General features: G+C 33.9%; 3 protein-coding genes across 3 annotated transcripts in view; 2 read left to right on the forward strand and 1 right to left on the reverse strand.

The window, feature by feature from the left end:
• LOC129795035 (probable asparagine--tRNA ligase, mitochondrial) overlaps positions 1 to 12,881 on the forward strand; it is a 1,173,171-nt gene that overhangs the window by 1,004,412 nt on the left and 155,878 nt on the right. The gene's annotated exons all lie outside the window — the stretch shown is intronic.
• LOC129794972 (mucin-2-like) overlaps positions 1 to 12,881 on the reverse strand; it is an 826,140-nt gene that overhangs the window by 792,439 nt on the left and 20,820 nt on the right. Inside the window, exons 5-11 of the mRNA XM_055835924.1 lie at positions 8,386 to 10,299; positions 6,985 to 7,224; positions 4,757 to 5,497; positions 3,979 to 4,212; positions 2,945 to 3,658; positions 2,277 to 2,402; positions 1,502 to 2,184 (exon numbers count right to left, since the gene is read on the reverse strand). Coding sequence (XP_055691899.1) covers positions 2,107 to 2,184; positions 2,277 to 2,402; positions 2,945 to 3,658; positions 3,979 to 4,212; positions 4,757 to 5,497; positions 6,985 to 7,224; positions 8,386 to 10,299 — 4,047 coding nt within the window. The 3' untranslated portion in view covers positions 1,502 to 2,106. The remainder of the gene's footprint in view (positions 1 to 1,501; positions 2,185 to 2,276; positions 2,403 to 2,944; positions 3,659 to 3,978; positions 4,213 to 4,756; positions 5,498 to 6,984; positions 7,225 to 8,385; positions 10,300 to 12,881) is intronic.
• LOC129795002 (sodium-dependent nutrient amino acid transporter 1-like) overlaps positions 1 to 12,881 on the forward strand; it is an 899,230-nt gene that overhangs the window by 730,471 nt on the left and 155,878 nt on the right. The window lies entirely within an intron of this gene.

A 12,881-nucleotide genomic window follows, 5' to 3' on the forward strand; every position in this document is an offset into this window, starting at 1 on the left:
CGACCATTTCCCAACCACAAAATAAATATAAAAATATAAAAAACAATTTGAAAATGTAATATTTCAGGCAACTACATACAAAAGAAATGCACACAATTGCAATTTAGCAAATAAAACAGTAGATTTACATGATTAAAGAAAAAAAAAGTATGGTATTTACTAAGAATTAGTAACAGAAAAGAAAGAAAGGATATATTGCTAAAAATAAAAAAAAAACATATATTTTGGATAATACAGAAAAAATATCATATTAAACGAAAAAATGTGGAAAACAGAAAATAAAATATTTTTTCATGGGATTTTTTCAATGGTAAAAACAAACAAAAACAAAGAATGGAAAAACAGAAAAAAGAAATTGTGACGGAATTTTGCCTCTAGATAAAATGGAAACAGAAATAAATCAGAAAAATTGTATTTTTTGATAAGAAATAAATAATCCCAAATACATTTAACAGAAGAAAAAAGTTGTAAAATAGTTGGTACAGATAATTACAATTGATTAAGAAAAAATGGTGTCAGTCTTTGGAAAATTTGTTCTTGTCATGCTGCCCGAATGGGAAGAGTAATTAATGAAGGAATTTTCAATTTGAAAAAAAAAATGAAATGAATGAAAATATTATAATTAATGCAATCAAAAAAATATCCATGTAATGAAAAAATAAAGAAAAAAAACTAAAATCATTGTACTGCCAATAGTTGACTAATAACAAATCTTTTAAGGTTACACAAAAAATAGTTGAAATGATAAAAGAAAATAGTTGAAAACAAAAATTATCGTATAAAATGAATGAAAACAAATCACTGTTTCATAAAAAAAGTCACCAATAAATTAATAAACTTTTCTTTATTTTTTTTTAAACTCTTTCCAAACCCTAATTTTTGTATTTTCTTGAACACATTCAGGGTTTTTTTTCTGTTAATTCATTGCAGTAGATAAATAAAATGAAAAAAAAAGATTTAAAAGAAAATCAGTGTTAATCATATAAGACGATAATAAATTAGTGAATAAATAGTAAAATATTTGACTATGATTATACTTATTTCATATTCATAGCGTTGTAGTCGTATTGAGGAGGTGTTTTTTGGTAATTATTCGAATTAAGTGAAGGAAAATACTTGGAGCTAATATTAATAAATTGAATATTAAAAATGATTTTTTATTTGTTTTTTTAATTCTAAATTCACATTCTGGTCTTGGATGAAAATCAATGTAGGGGAAACCGGGCTAAAAAAAAGTCAAAGTAAAATGTTCAAATGCCAATTTCTTCCAACCTATAAATCGGAAAAAATCATGGTGAAAAATTCTACTAACCTTTAATAATTGATTGCAATTTGAAGGTTATCCGATCAGTTTTTTAGGAGTTAAAAAACAAACAAAATTATAGGCCCATTTCCTACTCACCTTCAAAAATCCATTGAGCTTCATTTTCTTGAAATAAACGATCGCTGTTGTGAAAATAGTTGAAAAACATTAAAAATATAAAAAAATAAAAAAAAATACAAAATGGATGTTAACTAATTTAATTATCTTTCAGGCAAGCTTTGCATCTCATAACATATTCACTAAACTTTTACGTAATACAATATTTCTCTCTCTCTTCTTGAATATCTACCTAAATCTAATGGCATCTTACGTGACATAAGCATTAAATATTATTAATTTTTTTACATTATAAAGTTGATTCACAAAAAAAGAACCCTATCAATACGACTTATCTCAGTTCCGCTTATTTCTATACATTTTCTCTCACTAAATCTATCTTTATTTACACACTCACAAAATTCATTTTGTAGTCATCAATTATACATTTTATTTCCTACCTAATACAGCAAAATTAAATAAATTGTGCTCCAGACGGGACGAATCGGGCAATTCACGTGGCGGCATTGATATAAAATTAATATTTTTTTATCTTCTGATGAGATAATTTAAAAACTTATTCCTAAAATTCTCATTTTTCTTTCCACCTTCCATTTGTTTCGCATTTAAACCACAAACTATCTATGTTGCAAGTCTACGTAGTATATGCATCGAATCCTTAATATCTAATGACGTAGAAAGTATTGAGGAATAATGTTTAAAATTAGTACAAAATGGAAATGCTATCATCTCCCACTTAATCGGTAATAACGATCGTCTGTTGGAGTGCTGCTGAAGGCGTTCTGGAACGATCTTGTTGCACCCTAAAAACGAAAAAAAAAAATTGAAAATCATATTTTAAATTCATTAATAAAAAAAATAAGTTATGTTGATTTTTTAGGCTTTATTTTCCTACCTGAAACGCGACTCCTAGAAACTGTGTAACGGCCTGAGTCACGCCAATCGCTGCATTCAGTAATTGCCCACCTACACCAAATCCTGCACTGTTAGAATTCGAATCATAGTTTGCATCCAAAGGTCTCTGCAAATACAGAAAGAAAAAGAAAGGTAATGAAGTTCGCTGTTATATAATAACCCAACTCCTCATTAAACGTTTTCCTTCATCGGAAGAAAGACGTAGTAGAACGGATGTTAGAAATGAACGTTTATAATTTAAATTTAAAATGAAATAGCAAAAAATGGCCTGAGCGACCCTAGCGGGAAATTTTAGAAGTTTACTATTCAAGGTAGACATTTTGTGAGAAAAAGAATTGAAAGCTTTGAGGCGAAAGTAAATTGGGAATTTAATGAAGAAAAATTGATCGTACGTAGAAGAAAACTGTATGGATAGGAAGATGAATATTAATAGAATATATTTTAGATAGAGGATTAAGCGGAAGACGTTAATTCCCGCGAGTAGAATCCGACAAAGATCGCTCAGGTTAAACATGTGGAATATGTACGTACACGTATATAACTATAACCCACGACATATATCCTGGAAATACAATTGATTTTGGAAACTACAGTCCACTGCCGTCAGCAACAACGGACAAAAGGTAAATAAAATAAAGAATATCTCACCGGAATCGCATCCTGATCGATGCCTCCACTATCGGGACTATCGTTATCTTGAGTGGTCTGATAGGCTTGAAAGCCGGATATTTGAAGGAGTGGCCTTGCGGGTGGTGGTTGTTCCCGATTCGGCCGTGGTGCCGTCTCCTGCCACGTTCGCCACAGCCACGTGAGTCCATCCATTATGGGGCGCCTCTGCGATGGCGGTGGTAATCTCGATCGCGGCGTGGTTCGCGTGGGTTGGAACAACTCCTCAGCAGGTACCGCATTGTGTGAAGGTCCAATACCACGCTGCTTGAGAACAGCCGCCAGAACGGCATCGTCAGTCTTTCCGTAGTCCGTGGGACGCACCACAATACCACGTGTGGCATCTGTTGTGCTCCGTGTGGACTGTGAGGCACCCCCGAGGGCAGCACGCGTGGACGAAGGAAATTCCTTTGTGAGGCTCGGCAAGTCTGCCAAGGATACCGGTCGCCCAAGAAGTTGCGACAGCAAATCCAAATCCTTCGACACGGACTTCAGATCATCCTGCAGGGCTTCCGGACTATCACGGCTGGTTGTCGTCGATGGGAGGGTGGTTGACTTAACCGGAACAATAGGGGTGGTAACGGCAAAATTACTCACAGCCTTTCCTGTTCGATTCGATGCTAGTTCTATAATTTTGTGCGCTAAAGTGGGTCCCTGTGTGGGTCGTGGTGTGTTGATTAAATTGGCGTAATTCCGCTATTATGTGAGATAGAAGAAGTTTTTAGGTCAATTTTATTTGACTTTCAAGATAGTTTTCTTTAAGGGTTGATCGCTTGTTTTTCTTTTTCTTCTCATGCTGTAAATTAAACCAAAATAAACTAAAGCATAAAGACATGTAAATAAATAGAATAGGTGTGGGACCGACCAATTCTGATCTATAAAAAGAAATTATTTAACAACAATTTCAAAATTAAGTTAAATAAAGAGAAAGTTGCATGAAAAGAAAGATTGTGGTGAGTGAGACTTATTAGTTTGCTGTAAAGTTTAAATAAACTAAACTAACTAGACACCCTTACCAGACTATTCAGGAATTCAATGTCTTCTTCATCCGTATGAACGGTTGGAATTCTCGACGGGGCACTGGTTGTTGCTGTTACTTCATTGAGTTTCAAAAGAATTTCCAAATTGTGTGTTTTTGACGTTGTTGGGGATTCAGTTGTGGTTGTCGTGGTGGTTGTTGTAGTTTTGCTTGTTGTTTTCTTCGGTTTCGGTCGAGCTGTCGTTGGACTCGCAACCATGAATAATTGTCGCTGAAATTAAAATTTCGGGATTGTATAGAACTGAGGCCTTAACCTGCCTAGAATATTTGGATGACGACAGAACGTCTATATAACTTCAGGAAGCCTGAACTACATAATCTAGAGAAAAGTCAGACCAAGCTGGAATAGTAGGACTGCTCTAGTACAACTAGGTCTGCTTAGTACGCTTAAATCGTCTGAAAACCGCCAGAATCAAACTAGCTTAGAATACTCTGATTAACTTCTGCTTTTACAAACTTTCGTAACAACATAGGGAAGGCCTAAACAAATTTAAAAAAAAATAGATTTACACAACCCTTTTTTTAAGGTCACCTAGTGTTCTAAGAGCTAGCTTAGACATTGAAATCAAAACAGATTCATAGGCCGGCCTATTCTTGAAAAACTTTATAATTTACAGACCAGCCTTGAAAAGCCAAGAACACTTAGAATATATTCAAAGTGAAAAATTTTGATTGAAGACGTTCCAACGTCATACCGTTGATACCTTTGCGTTAGAACCGAAAAAAAGTTCATTATACTAATATTGATTCCTTACCAATCTATTAAGGAAGGCTAAGTCCTCGAAGTCTGAATGGGTTGTTGTTCGTACTGGTTGTTTTGTTGTTGCCTTAGTTGCTGTTGTGGTTGTTCTTGGCGTTGTAGTTGTCGTCGTTGTCGTTGTGCTCGGCGTTGTTGTTGTTGTGGTTGTAGTTGTCGTCGTTGTAGTTGTAGTTGTGGTGGGTGTGGTGGTGGTTGATGGCACTGTTGTCGTGGTTATTCTCCTTGTTGTCGGATCAGCCGAAGATGTTGTCCTTTGGGTTGATTTGGGAGTCACAATGGTTGTTTTTGTCGGCGGTTGCGTAACTAAACCTAAAAGTTCTTGCAAATATTGCAAATTCTTCTCCAAAGTCTCCCTTTCTTGCTCCTCACTGAGCGTCGGTCGTACTGTAGTTGTCTTCCGACGCTGTGTTGTATCCTTCCTCACTGTTGTGGATTGCACTGTTGTTGTCTTAGGCGGAGGATTTGTCTGTGTGGTTTGTACGGTGACATCTTCATCATCGCGTACGAAATTATCACGATCTTTGGGTACTTCTGTAGCAACCCCCGTACCCCCGTTCAGGAGTGACTTTATCGTTGTTAACGATTGTATTACGGACTTTTCCTTCGATGTTATATCCTCGTCATCCTTCTCCGTGACCACCTTTGTCTCCTGCGGGAACGTTGTCGTGGTCACGGGCTTCCAATTGTAAATTGTTCCATCCAACTCTTTATCGGCACCTGACCGAACTTGATTTGCCTGCAAGAAAAGTAATTTAATTAAACTAATTGCTGGTAATAAAAAAATTATTCCAAAACATTTAGCAATAAGAAAATATTTTCGTGCAAATTCTTTCGCTTCATTGTTCACGAAATTATGCAATGTAACATACAACTCTCTTTGCTTTTATAATAATATGCTATATAAAACGAGAATGAATTTGAAAGCGAAAAGCTCTTTAATAGGTACTGCTTTTATTTTTGCCCAGAAGTAACAAGAAGAAATCCACACGTTATACGGAATTAAATGGACGTTTGTAATTTACACGAATTTCAAGTAATTTCAGTAAGGAATATTCGAGAAAAAAATTAAACTTGTAAAACAATTTATTAAAATTGTGTGGTAGCATAAAAATTACTTTCCTGCTATATATTTATATACTAAAACTACATACAATAGATAATTTCAAGAAGACTTAAAAGATTTGGATTAAAGAAAGAGAAAAATTACATACATTGACACAATTGCAGAGATTTTATGGAAAGTTTAACTGCTTAAATTTTGAACATCTTTGCTAAGTAAAGAGATAGTAAAACTCTATACTTACCACAATGATATTTTAAATACTTAATTTTCCCTCATTTATTAATATTCTCTCAATGAAAGCATGAATTTTCGAGAGACCGTGAAATCATTCAAATTTTAGACACACAACTTTTCCTCTAAATTGAGAAGCATAATAAACATTTCCTCTTTGCAAAATTATTATAAGCGAGGCGCTCTAATAATCTTGATTCATTTGAATTAATAAATATCATACATCAATGAAAAAAAAATTAAATTAAATGATAAATTAAGTAGAAAGAATTGGGACAAAATATTTATTTTGTTTAGAGATTTATTTTTTTTACAAGAGGATTAACAATATTAATCTTTCATGCTTTAAATTATATTCTCTGTCGGTAATTTATATACTTTCAAGCCTTTCAAAAAAAGATTTATAAATGTTCTAAAAAGACTCATTTTGTTCTGTTTAGTTTCAGAATTCTATGAAAATTTAGCCAGTCTGTATCAAACTCAAACTTATTATACGCAACGTGTAAGAAAACAGCCGCTGCCGAAAAAATTCACCCGGCTGGACCACAATTCACTTACATTTTAATCACAATTCATATTTTTCACAACAAAATTATTAACAAAGCATTTTTATTAATTTAATAAAATATATTTTTTCAAATTCTTCAATTAAAAAAAATTTATAAAGCAATAATTGTTGTTTTTAATTAAATATTTTAACTAGGTTCTGTCGTAATACAAATTAGGAAAATAATTTTTCTAATGCTTATATTTTTTTTAACAGTTTTGTAGAAATTTTGAATGAAAGAAAATTCATAAAATATAAAAGAAAACGTTGAAAAAAATGTTTTAGGTCCAGCTGGGTAAACTTTTTCTACCAGACTATTTTATTACACGTCGTGTAAAAAATTGCAAATATTTTATAAAATCAAAGATTTTTTTTAACTTACCATTGGATCAATATCCAGAGTGAGATAAGTCTTTGGAGTTTGTGTTCCTGCAAATCTCGTTGTCGTCTGTGCCAATGTCGTTGTGGATGCTGTACTACTGGGTTCCGCTGTATCCGTTGACCCGCCATTTTGACCGAAATCTCCCCTGGACGGTACTAAACTGATAATATTATCAGTCTTAGCACGCGCCTCTTCAGATTGATTCAGTCGCCGGAGGAGATTGATGATGTGTGGTGAACTCTGTAAATATCGTAGATAGAACACAAAATTCCCCGAAGAAAAGTAAAGTACATTGAAATGCATTTTGTGTTTAGCTACACAGAAATCTGCATACTTTAATGGTTGATTATTAATACTCATTGATCATCTGATTTTCTTCTAATGAAAGGATGGATGCAAAATTTCTCTCAAAAATTCTTCTTTTCTTGTTCCTTCTACACACCACTTCTCCAGCTTCTACCGCATAAAGCAAACAAATAAATAAATAATAAATAAAATGTTTAATTTGAGGAAGGAAAACAAAAATGTTAGATAAAACAGGGTGTTGCTACTGCTGCAATGTTACGCCAGTAAGCTTCACTAAAAGCAAAGATGGTATACAAAAGCATAAAGTTAAAAATTTGGTAATTTTCTTACAAAATAAGAAAAGGAAGATTTTTAGTTTGGATAATTTTCTTAATATTAAGAGTTGTTAGTACAGGATGGTTAGTATAGATTTTCTGCATAGATTTGTACAAAAAACATAAAGGTAACTCACGAAAAAATTGTAAAGAAACACGTAAGTTTTAAAATGCAAGAAGTAAAATTTTCTGTATACTTATACGTTTCTTTGTAAATATTTATTAAAAACTTCTTTATGGATTATTTAAACTTTAAACTTTTTAAATATAATGTTAATAGCAATGAATTTCAAATTTGCTATCACGTGAAGAACATAACCTAATTTTACGGTTTTGACTAAAAAATAATAAGAAATTGAGATTTTACGCTTAATAGTCTCATCTTGTAATTTTGTTTTTCATTTTTTTGTGTTTTGTCTTAACAACATAAAAAAAACTTTAAGGTCTCAACAGATGGACAAGAATTCTCACGTGCAGTCGGTTAATTTTCGTACCTGTTCATCCGTTCCGAAAAGAATAATTTTGAAATTTTAGATCGCTTCGGATCCGACGATCTAACACGAAAACGACGAAAACTTACTGAGTTTGATAGCTCTAAAGATTTATAAGTTGCGTAAAGAACATAACCTCAATTTAAAATCCTTCTATGCATTACCTTTATCACAAGAAGCGTAAAGAAAATTTTACGACACGCATCCATTCTAAAGTATTTCTTTAAAACTTTAAGTGAGTTCCCTTTTATTAGATAAAAGAGAAAAAGAATCCCATTTGAATTAGTTACCGTAGTGACACTGTGGGGATCACTTAAGAGCCGATGGAGATCACTATTGGGATCTGTGAGACTCTTCGGGTCAATATCAGTTAAAACAACGTGATTTCTTGTGCCTTCGGGTACAATTGTGCCATTTGGATACTTCCGTACCACCGTGTTGTTTGGATAGATCCCATAAACCACAAGGGAGTTACTGCTTTGGTCCTCACGGATCATTTCTTCCTCCGGATACCGCGCAACTACGCTGTTGTTTGGTAAAATACCAAAAACAACATAGTCTCGTCGTCGAGGAGCAAGAATTGGCATCTCCGTTGTTGTCGGCGTTGTTGTTGCCTCAACTTCTGGGGTTGTTGATGGTTTAGCTTGAAAAGTTGTTGTTGTGGTCACATCAGGGGTTGTAGATGTCTTCACTTGTGATGCTGTTGTTGTATCAAGTACGGGAATTGTTGATGTTTTATCTTGGAAAGTTGATGTTGTCGTACCATCAAGTGTTGTTGATGCCTTAACTTGAAGGGTTGTGGTTTCAAATAAGGGAGTCGTTGATGTCATACCCTTGGGAGTTGTCGTTGTAACTTCAGAGGTTGTTGAAGTCATAACTTTGGGAGTTGCTGTTGTTTCAACTAAAGGCGTTGTTGATGCATCAGCGTGGATTGTTAGCTTAGCTAGAGGAGTTGCAATTGTCATATCTTGCAAAGTTGTTGTTGTAGTTTCAGGGGTTGTTGATAGCATTACTATAGGAGTTGTAGAAACCTCAGCTTGAGAGGAGACTGATACTTTATCTTGGGAGGTTGTGGTTGTCGTATCATCAACATTTGTTAATTCTAAGTTTCGAGACGCTAGGAAGCTACCAATTGACAACGGTGGTAGCCTGTATTCCCCAAAACGCGATGAGACTTCCGGAGTGGTTGTCTCAACGGGAATCTCTGTGCTTGTATGATATACTTGAGTGATCAAAGTGGTATCATCAACAACAACGGCACTACTCTCAGTCGTTTGAGTCATGCCACCGAAATCTTCTTCCACGGACTGTGTTCCCGATGGTGTCATTGTGGTAGTAGTGCTAGTTTCAATTAGTGAGTATGTGTTAGTTTCAGCGGGGGTGTCTGTGCTCTGGATTGTGGATAAGAGTGTTGTGCTCAGAGGAGGGATTGTAGTGTAGTTGACGATATCCATTGAGACATCATCTCCTACAACATCAGGAGTATCGGGAACAGTGGGAGTTGTGGTTTCAGGAATGTGATCAGTAGTTGTGGACGCAGCGAGGCTTTGGGATGGAGAAGGAGTAGTCGGTATGGAGGATGTTTCAAGGAGTTTTGAAGGAGTTGTATAGACATCAGGCATCAGGAGATGCACACTGTTATCGCGCGACACATCATTTTCATCCTCATTGTGATTTTGTCCAAACCCACCCACGTTGCTATGTACAGGGAGTTGTGAAACGGTACTGGGCATATCCACTACCTGTTCCGTTGTGGTACCACTGGCCACAGTTGTTGTGGGTTCAGCGGTTGTCGTGCTAGTTGTCGTGCTGGTTGTTGTGCTGGTTGTTGTGCTAGTTGTCGTTGTAGTCGTGCTAGTAGAAACTGGTAAAGTAACAGTTGAAGTGGCGCTGTCTGAACTCTTACGATTACTATTTGTGCTTCTATTGCCAATTGCAGCATCATCCGTGGAGCTAGACGACATTTCAATACTTTCTGTTGTCTGGGAGAGTATATCCGCGAGGGCACTAAAGATGGACACTGTCACCGATGGCGAATGATTCGAAGTCTCAACATTTATCTGACTCTGCGTCAGGCCACTACTGTACGGCAATCGCTCCTTCTCATCTTCAGCACGTCTATCGGTAAGTTCTGCATCATAATCATTGCCAAATGATTCTCTAATTTTACCATCGCGTGGTCCACGCACTCCTACAGCAATTTCCTGAAAATTTGGTTGTTTCTCTCTTCATGCTACCCTTCATTGTGTTATGTTGAATAGGCATGATGAGGTTGGTATACATAGGACTACGTCAGGACACCCGCACAGAGCATCAATTCAGTTTTTTGTGGTTTTTTACTTGGAATTTTCAGAAAATTACCAATAAATGATTTTAAAATTGATTTAAACGAAGCGTGTTGTTAATGACTTTATGAGGAATTGGTAAGTTTTTTCATCAGTTATGCCGTATGAAAAGGAAGATAGGGGGCACTTATGATGCTAATAAAAGGAAGAATCATTACTGATCAGAATAAAAATGCATTTTTTTTAATTATAAGATTGATTGAAACACGAATCGCGTTTTCTAGAAAGCGAAAGTGTCTGCATTTGAACCAACAACTTTTCGGATATGAGTCTAGTACTCTATCCATTGTGCTATGCATCTTATAATAATATTGAAAAAAGTATTTAAATTTTAGCCTCTTAAGGCTGAAAAAATGAACAAAAATAAAAATAAAGAATAATTTTAAGACGCTACGTGGTTCTCAAAAATGACTCCTGGCCAAAAAAGAAGAAGAATACTTCCAAGATGTCCTTTGAAGAGCTGCGCCATGTTTTTTTTCGAAATTTTTAGACAAAAAATCCCGCAAATAGCAGAAAAATGATTGATAGACTTAAAGTTTTTATTTTAAGTTCTTAGAATATTTAAGAACGGACGGAGAAATTAATTAGAAGGGGAGACCGGAATAAGAGAACTAACTTGAAATATTGTATTTTCGGTGAAATTTTGTGAAAAATTTCATAAAAGTTGATATAATTTGAATTTTTGGTTTCAGAGCAAGTAAGCTGGAAGAATTTACAATCTCCTTTTTAAAATTTCAATTGAAAAATGTCTGAGAGAGAAACCTAAAGACATAGAATAGTCTCGAAATTTAAAAACTTCGATAACCCAATTAAAAATTGGTCCTGAAGAAAGTTCGAAAGGGAACCGAAACGTTAAATATTTAAAAACGTTTATAATTGATTTATTCCCTCATCTTATTAATGGATTATAAATGCATTGTGCGGGAAACCCACTGTAGTCACGTATTAAAGTCTCAAAAGGGTTAACAAGGTAATCTCTATCAATTTTGCTGCACACGTTTTTTAAAGAAAAATATTTTACATCACACAGGGAAAAAAACGAAAAACATAAAAAAACAAATATATAACTTTAAGATAAAAATAATCGCTTCATCACTTCAAAAAGCCAAACATCGGTGCAATTCATTGCATGAACTACACACATAGTATTGCTGAAACTTCACTCGGATTCGTCCAATGAATGAATGAAATTTGCATGTAAAATGATTCATAAAAAAATGATTTTTTTATTAAAAATATTTTAAGCAATAAAATGAACCCAAGAACCTCATAATGCACAAAAAAATCGCTACAAGATTGCAAGAAAGAGAAAATAAAATCAAAAAATAATATTTGGCACAATAAGAGAATGATTCTTGACTTTTTGAAGCAAATGAAACTACAAATGTATTAAGAAAGCATTCAATTAAATAACCATGTCCTTTATGAGAAAAAAAATTCTTTCACAGACAACAATGAAAATTGCATTAAATATTCAACAATAAAACAGCACAATGAATAAAAAAAAATAAAACATCATATTCCAAATGACCATGATTATTATGGATTATACATAAAAAATATATAATAATAAAATGGTTAGAATACGATGGTGCTAATTAATGATGGAAATAAAATATATATTATCAATTAACTACATCATGAAATTATATATAAGAAATGATGATAAAATAGTAACAAATGATGAAATGATTTGTATAATGATTTTGGTTCTTCCTCCTCATTTTGTTTTCTTTTTTTTTAAACCTCATTTTAAGGAGCATTAAAAAAGGGGTAATTTTTCCATTAAATATACAAATAAGGAAAACAAGAAACAAAACTACAGGGATAGTGGAATTTGCTCATAAAAAATAAAAACCATCCCTAAATGGTCCACCCAGAGTCCACCGATGAGTCGGTATGGAACTGGAAATGAGGCTCCACGGCGATTGACTATGTAATTCGTTGATCCTCACCGGTGGATGCAATATAGACCATTCCCACTCAAATACCTTTGCAAGAAAAAGAAAAACGACACAAAAAGAATTTTCTTTTACTATTCCCACACAAACAAACAAAAATTAATCAACAATTACACTAAAAAAAAAACTTGTGCAAAATATCTAACGATAAACTAAAACACAATAAAATATTAACAAAAACAATGTGCTTGATCGTACATTAATTCCCAAGTAGCAGAAACATGTGAAAATTATTAATTTAATTTATTAGAAAATATTTATGTGGAGCTTCGAAAAAACATTTTAAATATCAAACTTAAGAAGAGCAAGAAAAAACAATTCAGGTACAAGAGTAAATTAAGTAGAGGAGAGGGGGGCAAATTGAATATCTAAGCTTACATTCCATATTCATTGTCGATGTGAGAATGTTTCAAAAGAATCTACCATACCAAAGCTCATTAATGAAACATTAACGTGAATGTTTCACAAATTCAAAGAGAC

The sequence above is a fragment of the Lutzomyia longipalpis genome, chromosome 4 (assembly GCF_024334085.1).
Source record: "Lutzomyia longipalpis isolate SR_M1_2022 chromosome 4, ASM2433408v1".
NCBI classification, from domain to species: Eukaryota; Metazoa; Arthropoda; class Insecta; order Diptera; family Psychodidae; genus Lutzomyia; species Lutzomyia longipalpis.